The sequence below is a fragment of the Pavona decussata genome, unplaced genomic scaffold (genome assembly GCF_977016875.1).
Source record: "Pavona decussata unplaced genomic scaffold, jaPavDecu1.1 SCAFFOLD_38, whole genome shotgun sequence".
Taxonomy (NCBI): domain Eukaryota; kingdom Metazoa; phylum Cnidaria; class Anthozoa; order Scleractinia; family Agariciidae; genus Pavona; species Pavona decussata.
In genome coordinates, this window is record NW_028145460.1 from 3,653,475 (window position 1) to 3,672,761 (window position 19,287).

The 19,287-nt window shown below is 38.9% G+C and overlaps 3 protein-coding genes across 4 annotated transcripts; 1 reads left to right on the plus strand and 2 right to left on the minus strand.

Annotated features, from left to right (window-relative positions):
- Positions 1–1,985: 1,985 nt before the first annotated feature.
- On the minus strand, positions 1,986–3,436 carry LOC146483670 (uncharacterized). Its single transcript, XM_085105547.1, has one exon. It carries the CDS (start codon positions 3,240–3,242, stop codon positions 2,007–2,009), a length of 1,236 nt encoding a protein of 411 aa, XP_084961673.1. The 5' UTR covers positions 3,243–3,436; the 3' UTR covers positions 1,986–2,006.
- A 557-nt stretch (positions 3,437–3,993) lies between these two features.
- On the plus strand, positions 3,994–11,282 carry LOC146483671 (uncharacterized). Its single transcript, XM_085105826.1, has 3 exons — positions 3,994–4,221; positions 5,618–5,690; positions 7,523–11,282. The coding sequence occupies exons 1-3, from the start codon at positions 4,004–4,006 to the stop codon at positions 7,715–7,717; spliced, it is 486 nt and encodes a 161-aa protein (XP_084961952.1). The 5' UTR covers positions 3,994–4,003; the 3' UTR covers positions 7,718–11,282.
- A 1,036-nt stretch (positions 11,283–12,318) lies between these two features.
- On the minus strand, positions 12,319–19,287 carry LOC146483672 (pre-mRNA-splicing factor syf2-like). 2 transcript variants are annotated; one of them, XR_014863757.1, is made up of 8 exons: positions 19,268–19,287; positions 19,005–19,148; positions 17,942–18,067; positions 17,110–17,227; positions 15,624–15,714; positions 14,431–14,532; positions 12,625–13,069; positions 12,319–12,464 (listed from the first exon to the last, which is right to left on the minus strand). XR_014863757.1 is itself a non-coding variant. In XM_085105548.1 (7 exons), exons 2-7 carry the CDS (start codon positions 19,131–19,133, stop codon positions 12,904–12,906), a joined length of 732 nt encoding a protein of 243 aa, XP_084961674.1. In that variant the 5' UTR covers positions 19,134–19,148; positions 19,268–19,287; the 3' UTR covers positions 12,319–12,903. The 2 variants fall into 2 exon arrangements, 1 of the variants encoding a protein (XP_084961674.1); XM_085105548.1 differs by having other exon boundaries at positions 12,319–13,069.

A 19,287-nucleotide genomic window follows, 5' to 3' on the forward strand; every position in this document is an offset into this window, starting at 1 on the left:
ATACCATCTCAAAAACTCAAATATAGCATCCTCATTGTTTGTTGATGCGTTCAAGATCAGTGACTCAAACAAAACCAAGAGCCGTTTATGTGGAAAAAGAAGTTGTTCCCGGCGGAAGGGTTGCCTCGTCCGATTTTTAAAATCGCCACAAAGTGAACAGTTTATGGAAGAAAAGAAAAACTATGTCTCAGGAAACAGGGTGACCGAGGGTACCTTACTTTTCAATGTCGCGTAACGCAGGAGAAGGACAAAAGAGCGTTTTCTTTACAAACAACTTCGCTTCAGTATTTCGAGGGGCAACTCCAAGCCACTTTGCTTACTAACCAGCCATACCCACCTCCCGTTTTTCCTCGAGAGGAGGGGGGGGGGGGGGTGTAAGACAACACGTACTAGTTTGATTCCTTTCGATTCTTTTAAGTTCCGAGGGTTCCGTTGATTAGAGCGCCATTTATTGTTCTTCTAAGGGCCGGGTCGCACTAGCGTAAAATGTTGTTTATTTTGCAAAAAAATCTGTCATCATATAGGGTTTGCTAGTGCGACCTCTAGTAAAAAAATTACAAAAATGAGCGGAATGCACGAAATGTTCAAAGATACCGCCACTTGAAATTGGCGAGCTCTAAACCTCGCCAAAATGTCACAAAACATCAAAAAAGCTTTTAAGACGTCAATCATGACGTAAATAGAAATCAATAGCGCGGTAAAATCAATTTTCTTGCGACTTTAGCGCCATTTTCTCGAGATGGATCCTATGTGGCCATATGCAAACTCTGGTGCTTTCAGTTACCTTCCATTCAATCAGCGAGCTTCCATCGGACAAGCAAATGATGTCAACCGTCCAGGAGTTCATTCGATGAGCCAGCCGACCTTCAGCCCTGCATATTCTGCACTGTATCCGGCGTACAACCCTCGCGGCTCTGGCTCTAGTTCCAACTCCAGCTCCATCGGCGAAACCCCTTCGCTGATCGAAGAAGAGATTCAGATAACAAGCCCTGCTTCAAGCAAGAGGTACGACAGGTGGACTAACGAACAACAGAGCTACTTGGTCCAGCTCTGGGCATATAAGCAGGACCAGCTCAATAGCAAGGATTCGCGAGTGGCGTGGCGGGACATTGCCGAGCTGATAAACTTGAAGTTTGCCACCGACAAGACAATCGATAAGTGCCAACGAAAAATGAAATATTTAATCGATGCCTACAAAGAGAAGAAAGAGTGGAACAAGAATCAGACGGGTGGAAACCTAAGGAAATCTGTGTTCTACGATGAGATCGATGCTGTTTTGGGGTGCCGTGACATCGTGACTTTGCGCCATGTCTTAGACGCAGGGGCTCATGATTCATCAATGCGATCGTCTTCCTCAGATAGCGAGACAAGCTCAGTGAATGTGATCCCAGAAATAAACCGGGAAAAAGAGACCATTGCTACGCCGAAGACTCGCACAGAACGAAAGAAGGGGCAAGGAAAACGAAAAAGGAAGTTGGAGGATGCCAACGATGAAGAGTACGAAGTGCACCACAAGCGCACTATTGATGACATCAAAAGTCAAGGAGAGCGGGTGGTTTCTTGTATGGAAAAGATGCAGGAAATGCAAATGCAGCAAATGCAGTTTATGAATCAGTTTATGGGGAATTTTCTCCAGGCATTTAAGGACAAGTAATTTGAAATTTACCGCTATTTTTATTATGTATATTACAAGCTTAAGCATGGCGTTGCTTTAATTTGCGTTACGAACTATACATCGTACAGGAAAAGACAATTATACTGACATTAAAAGGAAAATGAAATTTTAAATTGTTTTATTTCGGATAAACTAAGTATATTTTGCGTTTTTTTTCACTAGTAATAACAGATGTTCAACAATAAAATTAATTGCCATTTGTAGCATTGCACTGTTCTGATTATCATTGAGCCAGTAACTTTGTTTCTTCTAAATGTTTACTGTTTGGTAGCCTACGTACAAGTCGGATTTACCGATTAAACTTCTACTGTGACGATAATAAAAGCCAGGTTTACAAGGAAGAAATATATTCTTTTAAAATCTCCCTTACGTTATCTCCATCGTGCATTGTATTAACATCATCATCCGCGTTATCGTCACCATCATTTCCATCCTCGTCTTCCCATTCATCACCGTTCATTATGCAGAAGTTATGGAGTACTGCACAGGCTACTGCACTCTTGACTGCAAAGTCAATGCTACTGTCTAAACGCTTAGCTAAAATCCTCCATCGGCTCTTCAAAATACCAAAGGCACATTCTACAGACACTCTAGCGGCAGTCAGCTCTTTATTAAATGCAATCTCATCCCGGTCTCTAGTAGCCTCGGGAAATGGTTTCTGCAGCCATGGTACAAGTGGATAAGCGCTATCCCCCACCAGATAAGGCCGAATGACATGATGACCAACCTGTGCAGTGGGGTTTCTCAGAACTTCATCGCCTTCTGCGCGTCTGTACAACGTGCTGTTCCTCAATACTCGTGCATCGTGTAGGCTGCCAGGAAATCCCGCAGCAAAATCGAGGAACACTTTTCTACCGTCCACTACCCCTTGGACTATGAAATCATGTTGATGATATCGACTGAAATAGTCCACGGCGCTTTCAAGGGGTGCCTTTATCTGAATATGGGTGCCGTCAATAGCCCCGGCAATATTGGGAAGATCAGAGAGTTCGGCAAATGTTTCAACACAAGCTCTAGTCTCTGCTTCGGTAACTGGAAATTTTATGTACTCATTTCTCACTTCAAACAGCGCTTCAGTAACATCTTGCACTGCTTCAATCACGGTACTTTTCCCTACACCGAAGGTAGCGCCTATCGTTAGGTATGAGTTTCCATGTGCAAGACGGTAAAGCCCGAGGGCAAGTACCTTCTCTGGAGGAATACAGTCACGCAGCGCTGTGTTTTGTCTCAAAAGAAATGGACGCAGCACATTTAGAAGCACATCAAACGTATCCCTCGTCATTCGAAGTTGACTTTTGAAATACATCGCAGGAATTGCTCGGTCCCTGAAATGTATTTCAAACCAAGACACATTTGGTCTTGGCAATCGCCAACGGTATGGATTGGGTCGTCTTCGTCGTCTACGTTGCCGGACTTGGCGCTCGTACTCCAACAGCGCCAGTTGAGTATTCAGGTTATGAAGACTGTAGCTAGCATACATATTAAAAGTACTTGCAATTCTAACCTCCATACATTTTAAAAGAAATATCATTCCAAGGAAAGCGAAAGCTGCCCGTTGTGGTTCCATGTTGTTGTAAACAGCGTGATTATGTGACTCACTTTTGGCGGGAGATGAAATTTTATCTTCTTCTGTTGACACACGGTTGACATAACTAGTTGACTGTGCGACCCAGACTTAACAAAACATTTTTTTACCGGAAACAGAAATTTGAGCGAAATATTATCTCAACAAAACCAATTTTATCCTGTAGTGCGACCCGGCCCTAAGTGCTTTACATGTAAGAAAGAGGAAAGGCGGGTCGACCTTGTATCACCTCAGAATTGGAATCAAGTCGAGTCTTTTTCAAATTCTGTTTGCAACTTCTGACATGGTCAATTGCTTCTCAAAACTCATCAGAATCGCCCCCCGGAAAGTTCTCAGAACTTTCGAGAAACGGGCCCCTGCTCGGGCGGCAATAACATGTATAGTGTTTAACTTGATCTTCCAGAGATCTGGTGATCCTAATTTCTAGGCCTGTCGTGGTCTTTGATCGGCGGATCAGGACTACCTAGGAGTTCCTTGGTGATCACAAATTGAAATATTTTTACCAGAAGTTCTCGTACCGACGTGAATGAGAATCTTAATCCTACGAGTCGGTTCAGTATGGATAATCGACCATAATTATTCTTTGGACCCTTTGTTCTGTTCACGGATATCGATCGATGCCACAAGTGCGCCTCATTTTGGATTGAATCGTGTTTTCCCGCGGGTCGACCGCGGGTCAGCACGGGTCAAAGAGTGCTCACCGAAAAGGACTGAGAATGAGAGTGTGGCCGTAAACAACAAACATGGCTGCGGCTGCCATGTCTTCACGCGCGCTCCAGTTCAGAAGAGTTTGCTGGTTTAAATTCAACGTAACACGCCTCCCTGGATGCCACTTTTGTTCCGCAGATGGCAACAACGTAGATCAATCACAAGAGAATCCTTCAGGAAAAAAGCTCGACTTGGTTGTGTCATGTTTAAGAGTGGATCGTGTGATTGCGAGTGGGCTCGGCATTGGTAGAAGGTTTGTGTTTGTGAGGAGTTATTGGAAGGCATGTGAAAAAAGATGGATAAATGACTAAATGGTAGCGCTCTTCCTTCTATGAAGGTATCCTTGCGACTGAATGGCGAAAGTGGTGTTTCAAAAATATACACATGCATGTCTGACCAAAGTTTAGTCAAATATCGTCATCTGAACCAGCTGGGGTACCACCAAGCACCCTCTTTTGAATTTAGTCAGCAACCAATTCCATTTTAGAGCATGCAGTACATAGCAAACCAAACTACAGCTCTGTAACAATGCTGGGTGTTATGCGTCCATGAAAATAATGTGAAACACCTAGTTAAAATAAGAGTGATGTGAAATTTATTTATTTTTGGTGAAATACCTGTCACCCAGTAGTCAGCAGAGGGTGCATTCGTGTTTTAGTTTTTATTTTTATTTATTTTATTTATAAACTTCGCCAGAGGAAAAAAAAAACATCCCACACTGGAGATCTGCCAAGAGTTTTGAGGTTATAAGCCAAATGGTAGTTGAAACTAACCCAACCGCCGTGCCAACTTCGTCCCCCAGACTCCCACTCCCCTGCCTGTAGACTGACTACACTGGGAGAGAAATTCCAGATATTTTTGGATAACGGCAGTTCATTTAAATGGTACAAGTTTTCAAAAGCCAAGGAATTATTCTTCTTGCCAACACCTATGACTGAGGTTGTCTTACACCAGGTAGTTCCTCTGCAGGGTTTGCACGGGTCATGGAAAACCTGGAAAGTCATGGAATTTTAGAATTTCATTTTCCAGGCCTGGAAAGTCATTGAATTTAGGTGTGAGTCATGGAAAGTCATGGAAAATGATGTTTATTAAAAAGTTTAAAATAAATGGTTTTTTTTTTTTTTTGTGAAGAAAATGGTAAAAACATACCCAAAATGAACGATGATTTCCAAGAAAATGGTCAAATTTTGGTCGTGGAAAACTTGGAGAAGTCATGGAAAATAATGGAATTTCAAAAGTTCAAAAGAGTATGAACCCTGCTCTGTCTTATAACACTTTATGCCAAAGAATGAGGTTGTGCACCAGTGCGCCAAGTAATTTGGACACCACCCACGCCAAACATGTTTGGTGTAACTTTACTTATATAAAATGTAGCCTGGCCCAGTAGTTTTCATAATGGCTCTTTTACAAGAAAAAATTCAGCATGTCTCAGGCATGGGACAAAGAAAAATAACTGAGTAGCCAATGGGAGATGATCCCATGATAAGTTTTCTGTAACCAACCAGTGTGTGAAATCCTGTGAAAGGTTGTGGATTAATGACACCTGTCAGGGTCTCAGACGTTTTTTCTCTTGTCCTATGTCCGTGACACATTGAAAACTTATTATTAATATTGTTACTGTCAGAATTGTATTGATTTAATTTATACAGAAAAGCAAGTGACATGATTGCTGCCAGAAACCTATTCGTGAACAAAGCCAACTGTAAAAAAGCATCTTTGGAAGTAAGTTTCATTTTGTGAGCCAGAAGCCGAAAGGTCCTTGGTTCAACTCCTGTTGGGAGAATTCAGATGCCATATGGCGCAAGACGCAATTTTGAGCTCAGTATTTGGTCAATTTGTGTGAAATTTGCACAACCAAAAGATCTTTGAAAGATCTATAAATTGAAGGCATAAAATCATGCCCCCCTCCTATATGAGACTTGATTTACCACCCCTCAAACTTTTGGATTTTGTTTCCTTTGTACGTTAAAGGTCCAGTTGATATCTTACAACAAGCAATGCACTGAGAGCTGTACATTAAGCTATAGTTTAGGGGGATACCCAGTATGTACAACGAATAAGAAAATTTTCAAAGTTTTTCTTCTTTCGTTTTGGACTTTTCTCACTCTAATATGTGACCTCCTCCATCTCTGTTGGTGTGATTTATAGCACACTCCAGAAAATACCTTTTAAATGGTATATCACATGCGGTCTCCCAGTTCATAATTAGCGATTTAGAAAAATTCGCTATTTCCCTCGGACAGGAAAGGGTTAAAAAATATACCTGAGTGTGTCACTGACCACTGAAAAAATACATCTATCAAAATACAGATTTTCTGAACCCAGTTTAGACCATTAAGGATGGTGCCTACTTTTGTACTGCGCATCCGTTCTGCGCATCTTCAGATGGTCTGAGAAAGTCGGATTTCTTAATGGCAATGCCTACTTAAACGGAGATATGTTTGTGCAGTTTATAAGTATGTGGGAAAAGCAAATCTTGGTAATGGTGTTTGGGATATAAAAAGAAAATTAGGGGTGACCTTGCATTTTTCAGACTGAGATAATTAAGCTTCAATTTGGGGAAAAATGCCGTACATTGTCTTGTATTTTAGAGCATTTTTAGAATTCTTGTTGCTTAGTTACGCCCAATTTTGGATTCCCATGGATGTAGCTCTTGCTAAGATCTGCTTTTTTCCCACATAGCCATAAACTGCACAAAAATTCCTCTGTATTAGCTGTAGGCACCACGGATGCCCTATATGCCACACCAGTGTGATGGGCAGTAAGTATTTAAAGTAGGTAAGTAATAATTATTAGTAGGCACCATCCTTAAAATATGTAATTCTGATGCCCATTTTTGGAGTTCATGAGCTTCAAATCCATACCCATTTTCACAACTCAACTTTAAATAATAAAATATTCATTGGAAGAGAAATGCATGAAATTCAAATGTTTTAACTGCAGACGAAACAATTTAAGTTCTAAATGAGAGACCATCGCACTCATGTATGCAACTTTATCAGCTGCAAAAAGGAAGCATGAAAAAAATTTGGGTATGAATGGGATTTGGATCTGCTTAAGTTGCTTCTGAGTGAGTGGGTGAGTGAGTGTACATAACAACGATGGCCTGTCATTTCTTAATCAGCCGTAAATTGGTGCCCTATTTTCAGACTACTAATAAACTAGTAGTAGTCAAACATCAGGGAGTGTGTTCGATGATCTTGATCTCCTTTCTCAATCTCCTGCTCCTCCTCCCTCCTCTCTCCTTTGCCAAGTTGATGATGATGTCATCTGCCCCTGCAAAATCTGCGGGGGATGCCAGATATGCATCCCTAGATCCATTTATTCGTTGATCGACTGTCCCATACAAATTATCTTCACTCCAATCTGTATTAGGAGCACGTTGTTTCTACGTCAAATGCAGTTATTATGCTTTGGTCTGCATCAATTTATGGCCTGGGGGATATTGGTTGTGCTGGGCTTTATGGTAATGATTATGACTTGCATGGATTTTAACTTGTTAAGAATTAACAAAATTATCCTAATCAAGAATGTTTCTTTTTCTGATCCCATAGGTGAAAGAAGGAGATGAAATAGACATCACCAAATCTAAAGAAAGCAGTGAAGTAGAACTTTCCCGGTTTACAGTGTTGACAATTGATAAAAATCAGACAAAGAAAAACAAACGGCGCCTCAACGGGATCAGGTTTGGAAGGATCACAATACCCAGGGAAGAATTTGATGAACAGTACACCCAGCCTGTCGATTGACAAGTTCTTGTCTCTACAATGGAAAGATTGTTCATGCACAGAGCTACAACCAGTGGTGGAATATCTTTCTTTTTGTTGTTAACTGGAAATGGGAGCTTTCATTGCAGGGTGGAGGAACAGCAATTTATGAGATAGTGAGCAGTGACGAGATGGAGGGACAACTTAGATAGTTTCCTAAAGCACTGGCACCGTGTCGCACAAAACGTGGTCCAGTGGAGGTCAATGGGGAAGGCCTACATCCAATGATGGACATTTAGCGGCTGAAACTGAACTGAGCAGTGGGAGAAATAGAAAGCACTCCTGAATGGTGCAATATTGCTTCATAAGAAATGCAAAACTGCCAAAGGAAGGGTTGGGAACAGTTATAAGGGAGCTTAAGCAACGACGACGGCGACGACAACGATACAAAATAATAGGTCTAATGAGCGAAAACAATTGCCTGCTCTGCATGTGCGTCTTACATTTTGGTACATTTCTTTGCTGTCCTCTGCAAAACACAACGTGAAATGACCAAATTCTAGTTTTTTTGGAGAATGTGAGCACACTACAGTGAATTTTTCATTTTCTCCCTTAACTTGAATGCCATTCCTACCAATTTGGTTCCTGGATAGATCGCCGTTTCTGTAGAAGTTGAGCGAGTTGAAATAATCGCGAAAAAAGTTATATTTTCAGATGATGTTTTCGATACAATTGCCTTCTTCGCTGCTTAAGCTCCCAAGTAAAAGGTATGAGAAGTAGGGAGTTCAAAGCCTTATGAAATGACCCCCACTTATCAGTGTCAAATTTTTGAGGTCATTCTCAGTGTAGGTGATTCAAGGCTAAGTTGATCTCAACATTGTTGTGTTGTTTCCCCAGGCAAGAAACTTTACTCCACATTGTCCCTCTTTGCCCATGATTATCTTGCGATGGACTAGCAGCCCATCTGTTGGGCAGCAGTAATCTGACTCCTGGCTGCTTCATGTTGCAGGAAAGGGTTTACGTTCAGCAGTATAGTTCCAGCTCTGCCCAGAAGCTTTCTACTTTTTTATTTCTGCTGTTTCATTTTTTATTTTAAAAATGGTAGAAACTAAGTGCGTGACCATGTTTACCCTATAGTTGCCGCTCACTGTTTTCATTTTGAGTACCTAGGTCAGATTTTTTTTCAATCAATCAATCAATCAATCAATCAATCAATCAATCAATCAATCAATCAATCAATCAATCAAATAACAATAAACTTTATTTATCCACGGTAGACATTAAAGCTAGAAAGCTTATGGGGCTGTGCCAAAAGGAAAAAGATAAAAATACAAAACTACCATCATTACCATCATAAAATCAGTAACTAATTTAATACATACTACAATATTACAAGTAATTATTGAAATAGCATCGGGGTATTTACACCACAAGATCATAACAACATTCTTGCTCTACCACTTGCTCCATATCTCAGATATTGCACTATTCTCAGCTATGTACTTAACTTTTTTCAAGAAAACATAAATGCGAATCTCCCACTTGCCGTTTGCCACGAACATGATTCTTAATCTATCTAGTGGCGAGGCTTGACCGACGTAAGGTGCCTCGACCGGCTGTTTAAAACGATGAAGTATTCTACTGTACAGACTTTATGACAAACTTATCCCAAGTGTGAACTGGACATTCTTACTACTGGACTGTACATGTGTATGTTCCATTTTTAACAACTTTTTGTTGAATCCAAATGCTGTTATCAAGTATTCAATATTCAAATGAAATAACTAATAGCAAAAACAACAACAAATGAAATAAAATAAAACAAAGGCAGTCCAGCCTGTCAATCTCACCTTCTGCTTACGCACATGAAAACTGCCTTGTGATTATCAGTTTGGTTATTACCCAACTCCACCAAGTACTTTTAAATAATGCACAAAACGAGTACAAATATTTAATAATAATAATAATTATTATCCCGTGAAATCATGTGGAATATGATTGATACTTAGGAGACAGGGCCATTCAGGGTTTTCAACTGTTTTGTAAAGTAGCGGACATACTTCTGAAAGCACCGGACGTGAATGTTTTCTTGGCGCCGTATTAAGGCGCCTCGCGAGTGCCGAAGGCGCAAGCACCTAGGGGGGTCTGGAGGCATGCTCCCCCAGGAAATTTTTAAAATGAATACTCAGAAACGCCATTTCCAGCATTTCTGGAACCAAGGAAACAATGCTGGCAATGCTGGCGCTCACTAAAATTCTCTTTAAAAAGTAAATTACTGAATGAAAATGGTCAGTTGGTAGGGGGATCAGTAAGCAATAAGCAAAGAAAAAAGAGTTATATGGCCGTTTTGAAGAATGTAATTGATTATTCTGTTATCCTCTAGTCAGTATGTTCATGAGATGCGTTAGTAAGAAAAATATATAATACAGTAGTAAAAAAACTGGCCAATATTGATCTCAAAGTACCGGCCATGGAATGGCAAACGACCGGACGAAACGTCCGGCCTCTGGCCACTACAATGACTTGGCTAAAATTGGAATTTTCAACCAGATTGAGCAGGATAAAATTGTTTTATTATTCATTCACAACACATTGATAACAAAGCACAGTTATATTGCAGAAAAGCTGGAGATGATCTTCTGAGGTCATTATTGTTTAAAGCGCACTGACATTTTTCTCCCCGACACAAAAAATCATGTATATTGCAGGATATCTGTTGTGTATATGGATGATGAATATTGAGGACCATGACCATGATGCATATTTGGGCACTTTTACAATGTGTATATGTAATCAAACGAGGCTGGATTAATTTTCATGCAACACTCGAATCTCTTTCCGGTGGCCAAATTATCTTTACCAACTCTGTTGATAAACCAAACATTCTTTTCCACTCCCCACCGACGCAGCACCACATTTCCTTTAGAAACTAAGTAAACCCCCTTATACTTTCCTAGTATTTCTAGTTTTGTTCTAGAATTAAGACCTTTGAAAGGACAAACAGTGTGCCTTCAAAACTGGCCTTATTGCCAATGCATTTGTGAGTGAAAAGTCAGGCAATTTTATTTATCATGATGAATGGTTACCCTGTAATGTGGTGTACATCCAGTAAAACTCATTATTTTACAACCTTTTGCAACCATCAAACTACTGACCTGTAGATTAAGCCTATTGAAAATCACAAATGACAGATGAAACAATATTAAACCCTTTTTACATCTAACTGATAAGCCCACAGATTGGTAATGTGTAGTTCCACAAAAAATTCATACTCAACCCATGGAAGGTCATCAGACATTCCTAGGGGGAGGGGGGGGGGGGTCTTAAAAGTCAAACTTTTAGAAGCAAAGTATGAAGTTAAACTGGAATTTCCTGGGGGGGGGATGGGGAGGGGGGGTGCAAAACGAAAAACCTTTTGTGGGGGGAGTATGGATATTTTCTGGAACTGCACAATGTTCCTTCACTTCACATATCTTTAAAATAACAAGAATCTCAAAATTGTATGTAGTTTTGTGAAATATTAATTGACAATAAATTCAATAAATTGTTTTGTTATTCATTGAGGCTGGAATATAAGCTTATAAATAAGTAAATCCTCCTAAGAGGGTCGTACAGGGGTATTTGCGTGATGCATGATTAGCTGATTTTATTTCCCGTGAAATGTGAATGTAATAAATTATTCCTTGTAATCCGTGACCTGAAGGTTTTGCATGACCCGTGAAGAGCTTGAAAACGAAATTTTCATTTCTGTGATCCGTGATTTGCTATTTTTTCTGTTCGTGAACTGTGCAAGAGATCCCCCCTGTACGACCCTCTCCTAACATGGAAAAAATTTCACTTCATTTTCTACTTCATTGTTTTAGATGCAGCCAAAGTAACACTGCAACACTTAGGCTATGTCTACACTATGCTGGATAGCATTTTATGCCATTGTGAAAAATAGTCCGGCCTGGTGTGACCAGAAGTGGCCCAAAACTGCGGACATGTTTCCACTAGAATCCACGGCTCCTCCTCGTTGACTTCCGTTTCGGTTCAATTCTCTATTCGCACTACTCATGAAAGTGTCATGAAACCTACTGATATGTGACAATTTACCTTCATGCCTTCAAGACTAAAGCAGCGCAGCATCACACCAGCGCAAAGATCGATCCAGGATCGATCCAACATCGTCATTTTGTGTGTGAAGGAAAGCCCTTTCTGATATGGTGCAGGCAAATGAGCTATCCAATATAGTGTGTCAGGCTTTTACGAAATTCAAAATATTTTTCCCGTGACGTGTTAACATCTGACGGGACTACAAAAATTTTCCATTGTTCATCTTTAGGATGGGTTTTCTCACAAACCAATAGGAATAAAGAAAAAGCCTGACACACTTTGTTAGCCTATTATCTCCTGATTGATATTGCGCAGTCTGTTTGGTTGTGTGCCTTTACGTGAGAGTGAGTAAGTACACCTCGCTAATATTGAGTTTGCAGGCCTCTGAGCGCTTATGTATCCAACAAAATAAGAAAAAATTGATATAAATTTCCGCAAACTTCAATTTATCAGCTTTACAGTGATATATAGTTTTCCGTGGTTTTATCGAAAGCAGCACGCGTACGCTAGATTTCCCTGAAGGCACTCGCGAAACATGGAAGTAACCTTAAGACAAAATCAACAGAATCTTTATCTATCCTTTCTTGCGGACCCTTGTACAGCATATCGAAAAGTACCAAAGCACAGCACTGCTCCAAAGCTTGCATTTGGGTCGTCACACTTGAAGTGTCTTACACAGAGTCAAAACTTAGAACTAATTTGTAGAGCAGGATTAAAACAGCATCAAAGGACAGTACGTATTACACTGTATATACAGCTGTTTCGACAAAGGTTGTCCAAAAAAAGCGTATGCGACAATTATGCCGAAAGGTAGTCTGGGAAATACCCAATAAATTTGAATAAAATCTCGGAACCCATAAATGCCTCAACCGTACAGCAAAGACTTGAGATGGCAAAATAGCTGTATATAATACTGCTGAAAAGCTTTCAAAGAGTGGTCATGCTTTAGGATTTCAGTTGCAGTATCAACAAAATGGAACACCAGAGATCACCTACACAGCATAATAAACAGTACCTTTTCAAAAGTCTGTGGACTGACAGTTTTCAATATTATTGATACAGAAATATACATGTACTGTACATATCATTCAGGGTACAAAGTTGTTGAAACTGACAGACCCATCTTGTTTTATCTAAATAGCAGTTCCTCTTTCCAGGTTTTGCTTGATTTCCGAGGTAAATGGATCATAAAATCTGGCTAGTTTCTGGTTGAATTTCATGTTTCGTTCATTGATGTAATCAATGTCTGCTTCATCCTGATGAGCTCGCCGACGGCTGTACTTCTCTCGCTTTTCAATCCTGCAAATAAGAAAATTAAAATAAATACTTTTAAAACAAATCCACTCTTACAAATATTAGAAACTCCGATGCCTTCTGTCTACCCTATTGTCTAAGTAACATTAAGAATTAATTTCTGTCTTTTTCAAGTACCCAAATATTTAACAATTATTTGCTTGATAATGAAATATTGTCAACTTCTACTCTCTTATGACTAAAATTATTAATGACTATGAATAATATTAAATCTCCAAGCAAATTTATCTAGTTTAAGTCTCAGTTCTTTCAAGAGTAGTCTTAAAACTTACCTTTTTCAGCGTTACTTTAATATTATTGTTATTTAACAAATAGATTCCATTTTGCCGTGGGTCTGTACTCTGATAACGCACAGATGACGTCAAAACGTGGTGAGAACAAAGAAGTACGCTACGAGCCGCAGGTGAGTAGCGTGACTGATGTTCTCCACCACGTTTTGACGTCCTCTGTGCGTTATCAGAGTACAGAGCCATGGCAAAATCGAATCTATTTGTTTTATACAATAACCAAGGCATTTCAACACATTTTGTAAGCGAGCATTGCGTTGCCTGAGCTGAGTCAAAGACTTTCCAGCAAACTCAGTTTTAGACTTCTACACAAATGCGATTATGATCTTCTAAATTAGAGTATAATCTGAAAGAATTTCGCTAACAATATTTTCAAAACTAACCTTTATTCCAGAAGGAAATCCTGACCCCAAAATATTACAGCATGTAAGTCGGTTCAGTGCGATTTGCAATCGATTAACTCGCCATTACCGGATTTCTATCAGCGACATATTTTTACAAATATTTGCTTCCTTTTCACGTCACAACAAAGTTCTAGCTTTTTTGTCCTCGTTAAGATCACTCTCAACGGTCTTTGTCCAATTTTTTTATCGGGCAGTTTTCCTTTCCTGCGAAAATTTGCCTGTGTTTGTCCGCTACTCGCAAAAACAGTTTGCAAAACTTTGTTGACCAGTCTCTCTGGCTGGACTCTAGACTCTGATCACGTGCGCCGGTCACACCACTCGATGACGTCAATCGTGCGTCTATACTCTAATCACACACTCCTCTAGACCAATCAAAACGCGAGTTTTACACAGTTCATTGTATAAAGTTTATTAATCTTTTAGTTTCCTCGAGCTTCGCTCTTGGAAAACTGTTCGCTTCTCGGAACAGATAATGTACCGCAGACAAATATCTGAGCATATTTTCGCACCAAATGGCGGCTACTGTTTATATATTATTAAAGGAACACGTCGGATGAGAAATACTGTACTGCAGAAAGGGAATACCACTGGTCGCAGCCAGAGGTACATCTTGCCATCAATTCGCCCCAGACTTTGTTTCAAACAATTCACTTACTGCTTTTCCAGGTCAGAAACCATTCTGTCCACTGCCGCCTCGGGAACTTTACCTTCTCCACCGTAAGTTACGTCATCTACACTGGGGTACATGGCCTCCCCTCTGCAACAAACAAGGTACAAACAACACCTGTGATGTCTGTTCCAGTCTAAAGCTGATTGGAGATTCAAGCCTATTGTTGTAATGGCAAAAAAATCTCTTGAAAACTCTTTAGCACAAAGCATATTTCTCTAAGTCTCCATCTGTATAAATAATTAAAACTTTAAAAATCACAATATTTAAAGAGATAAGCCATTTCATCTGTAGGTCGTTTTAAATCATGTCCTCCTCTACAAGCAAAATCATTTTTATTTATTAAACAAATATTACTTTTTGTGGAGGAAGGAAACTAGAAAACTAGGAGAAAAACCCTTGGAGCAAAGAAACAATAATATATAATTTGACAACAAACAACAGTCACAGACATGGAGCTTAAGTCCAGGTTTCAAATTCAAGACATGTTATGTAGAGGCAAGTTCTCTGATCAATGTGACATCCATGTTCTGCAGTACACTGTGAGGTTACCTGTAGCACTTGTTCATTGCATGAAGGTTTTCATAACAAACTATAATTTATGTACATAGACACCTTTAACCGTCTGAGCTGAGGAAGACAATTTGCAGGCGAGTATCTCAACATCAACATGGAGTAACAAATGAATATTGTCACGTAATAACAAAATAATTCAGTAGACCACCAGGAGAGTGAAATCAAGTGAGTTTGTGAAGGGAGTTTGTGCACTTTGGAAACAAAAATGCGAGCCTTGAAAAAAGTTAACTTGCATTCCCACCTAGTCCATCAATGGTGGAGACACCCATCGACAGTTTTAGTACCCTGGGTTGGTAATTTATAACAAAACTGGAATATTATTATTATTTTTTAGGTTTCTGTTATAATATAGAAATTAAATGATTTAGCATTATTGAAATGATACCAAATCACTTCCCCTTTAATTTGATGCTATCATGATATTAATGCTCTGACATGACCAATCATGAAATTGCCACCAACCTGCAGAGACCATTAACGTACAGTGCATAGTATTTATTTCATACATGTACCTGGCGGGTTTAAACACTTGTGATACTCACAAATCAATGATCCACAATGAATTGTTACCCAGGTTTGCACTTGTGCGGTTAATATGCACTTACTTTTGTTCTTTCTCTCTCTTGTATTCATCTGCAGAAGGCTTCATTTGTTTGGTGAGTCTTTGGTACTGTCTGTATTGAGCTGCAGCAAAGCCTGGGTCATATATAAAAAAAAAACACATTAAAACATTTTTATTTTTGCCTTTGGGGCATTTAAGTGGAGGTGGGTGGTGTAGTGGTTAGTCCATCCAGCCTTTTGAAGTCGTGCAAAAGGTAAAATTTACATAAATGTATGTTCCTGCTTCTTAAGTCTTCCATTGTAAATTTTACCATTTGCACGACTTCAGGTTATGATAAATATTCAAAACACGTGAATAGCAATGAAATAGACCCGGACAAACAAAATATAACTCTTGTTCGGAGAAAGGGAATAACGACTGAAACTTGAACAAGATTCTATCTCCTTATTTAACACTGGTTTTGGTTCTTGAGCCTAAAACTTGCGCGAATGTCGAAAAGAATTCTTACTCTAACCGCTTGTAATTTAACAGAAAAGTCTGTGGAAGCATTTTAAAGATATCTCGATTTATACAAAGTGGGAACTTTTATCATTCATCTGCGCTTTATTTCAACTGTTTTCAAACATAACTATCTTAAAATCGGAGACACCCATGAAGCTCAATATACATTTGAATGGTTTTGCTATGAGGAGAGACCTTTTAACAGAAAAGGCAAAGTGTCAATTTTTATTTTGCCAGAGATATTGGTGAAAAATATAACCATAAACGAAATCACCCGTAAAAATTGATTTATTATTTACTTGAAAACGCTGAACTTTCACAGATTTGTTTCTAATTTCGCCTACAAGTGTTCTAGATTGAGTAGTTTAACTCCCTAAAGTTTCGTCATAAAGTGTCTGACTATCGGTAGATTTTGAGATAATTGACAATGTTTGAAATGAAAGGCTATGCACTACTGTTGCTATGGTGATAGTTGTTGCTTGGAAACCGATGAAAAATTAACTTTGCTCATATGTTGAAATGATGATGTAGTATGAAGGAGATCGAAGTTTATCTTCTATGCGAGATTGTAATTTCAAAACTTCCACTCTAAGTCCAGAAAAACTGCTGCGAGCCTCCTTAATTTCTTCATGTAGTAATGGGAATGATGAAAAATATATTAATATGGTAAATGTAACTTGACTCAAATCACCCCTTTTATGATATAAATTGATAATTAAAACTCACACCCGGAACACTGCATTTCCAACCAGTGTCTGGTGTCCCTACCACATGTATTTCAAATTGTCCAGTTTTGTCTTTTCAACAATAACAAACTGGCTTAAAATTGTCACAATGTCTTGTCCTTGGCAGTAATTATGGAGTAAATTCAACCTCGTTCACTATTTATCAAATTCTTTTCACTCCTGAGCTAGGTTGGTGGTTGTTTCATGACAACAACTTGGGGGCATACTCAAAGGATAGCACTTAATCAAAGATAGGTTCTTAATTGAGGAAATACAGTAGTAAGACTAAAATGTGAGTAATACCTGAAAAGCCTTGATCTGGATTCTTCTTCTTTCTTTTCCTCTCAAGTCTGTCTGCATCTTCAGCAGTTACCTCTAACATTTTAACTCTGTCATAATTCTCTCCACGAGATTCAGCTTCCTGGTACAACGTGGAAGAAAATCGACACATAAACACCCAATAAATTGAAAAGAAACTACAGTATTCTATAACAATTTATTATAGTACATGTATGCTTTTCCAGGATTTCTCTAAGGTTGTGACAAGACAACATCTCTTCTGACCGATCCTAGGGTCTGATTGGATTATGACTGAAGGCTCACTTCCAAAAGCACTGCATTTTAAGTAATCATTTTGATGAAAACAGATTACTTGCCATTACATGTATATGTTGTGGTTTAATTTTATTTTGGTTTTAAATTTTTGAAACCAGTTTAACTTTTATTTTCCTTTGTGCAGTATTCATTACCATAATCTTAGACAAAGGGAAATAAAAATCAAAATGGTTTGAAAATTTTTAAACCAAAACATCTTTGAAACACAACATATATAAAGCAACCCTGATTATAAATATTACACATAACACATAATCACAGAGTAGGCATGGAACTATGTTTCCAACATAAGAACCAGTCTTTGTGTATGTCAGGTTAGAGTGTATTCAGAGAAATTTGGACGCCAAGCCAAATCAGCACTTACGTTCTTTTTGCACCAGGCCCTTCATATGTATGTTAACTTGCAACTGCAAATTGCAGGGTTGTATTAATTTCTATACAGTGGCAATCTCTGAATACTTCCATCATTTTGTATTGTTACCAGCCTACTATTAAAATAATAAATGTATTTACTAAGCACCTTTCTGGCTTCTTCCTCTTTGTTTTCCCATTCTACTCGTCGCTGCATAGCTTCCCAGTTTGCAGGCAGTTTCTTTCTTCGATCTTCTTCAGCCACCTCTTGGTGATTTAATTTACGAGCCTCATTCTAGGACAAAAAAGAAAACACTTTTAATTACAAATGAGAAAAAATCTTGGCTTCTCTGACTTAAAAATGTATACTGTTCCCATAGATAAGATTTTACAACTTAGTAAAGTTCAGATTTAGTTCATTTCAGCTTTGCTAAAGCCACAAGATAATACATGACTGTATAAAAACGTTCCACTCAATACAACAGTTTTACAAACCTAGTAACCTTGAACGCCATCTTTCTTATACATGTTTTTTGCTTCAATTGAGTATTTAAGATCAATATACCCTAGTAGGAATCTTTTAAATTCTCTTATACCAGTCCGTTCATGTGAACTACCCATCTCTGTCATAGAAATATGTAGTCACAGGATAAAGCTTGTTCCCTAAAACTTATCCCATGAATTCAAACCTGTTTGATTCAAACTGGTTTGAATTGGAAGGAGTACTGTCACAGACTTCTCCAGTCGCTGTGAACCAAATGAAAACTTTACCAACAGTCCGTAATCTCTTATAAAATCTTTCATCCACAGTTCCAATATATCAATCTTCATATATTTCACGTCAAAGAACAATCAGGAAACAATTCTCTGGGACAAAGTCTTGCAAAAAGTGCCCACAACCAGTCCACTTCTGCATACACTACTGTATAAGGACGACCCCTTCACCACTCATAACTTGGACATCTCTTTGAGAATCGCTTAAGTAAAAAAATTGATAGACATAAATCATTTGTGGGTACTCTTATAAATGATTGCTTGATGTCAGAATATGGTAAAAAAATCTGAAGTTGTTGAATCATTCGCGATCGCTTGTGTCTTTTCACTCAGCGCCCCTAGCTTACAGCTCTGTCGTTAATTTTATCAGGCAAATGTTACGTACCATCCTCTGACATCAAACGCATTTTATGAGCAGCTCCCACCGCTCTGTCTTCTTTAATCACCATACACCTTACCCTTCTGAGATGAAGCTCCCGTAACCTCTTCATTCTTTCTGCTCGTTTTTCCTCAGCGGAGATCGATGAAGTAGAAGAACAAGACGGTCCGGCTGCTGCATCGTCAGAGCTGCCCGTTTGGCCATCCATTGCTGAGGTTCCACGCTACAAATGAGAAATATGAAGCTTACAACACCAGAAGCTAATCGTTTTCTTTAAACAGAAAGCTTAGTTTCTTTTAGATTAAAAATAAAACAGCAAGAAATATGAAATTTACTTCTTACTTCATCAACTTGCGATGCCA

What these genes read in the sequence shown, in the direction of transcription:
- LOC146483670 (XM_085105547.1), bottom strand. Translation starts at nt 3,242, where the DNA reads ATGGAACCACAACGGGCAGCTTTCGCTTTCCTTGGAATGATATTTCTT.
- LOC146483671 (XM_085105826.1), top strand. Translation starts at nt 4,004, where the DNA reads ATGGCTGCGGCTGCCATGTCTTCACGCGCGCTCCAGTTCAGAAGAGTT. An exon ending in GGGCTCGGCATTGGTAGAAG is followed by an intron (nt 4,222 to 5,617) that starts GTTTGTGTTTGT and finishes TAATTTATACAG; the next exon opens with AAAAGCAAGTGACATGATTG. An exon ending in GTAAAAAAGCATCTTTGGAA is followed by an intron (nt 5,691 to 7,522) that starts GTAAGTTTCATT and finishes CTGATCCCATAG; the next exon opens with GTGAAAGAAGGAGATGAAAT.
- LOC146483672 (XM_085105548.1), bottom strand. Translation starts at nt 19,133, where the DNA reads ATGGATGGCCAAACGGGCAGCTCTGACGATGCAGCAGCCGGACCGTCT. An exon ending in AAGAGAGAGAAAGAACAAAA is followed by an intron (nt 14,533 to 15,623) that starts GTAAGTGCATAT and finishes TGTTTGTTGCAG; the next exon opens with AGGGGAGGCCATGTACCCCA. An exon ending in GTTTCTGACCTGGAAAAGCA is followed by an intron (nt 13,070 to 14,430) that starts GTAAGTGAATTG and finishes TCTTATTTGCAG; the next exon opens with GATTGAAAAGCGAGAGAAGT.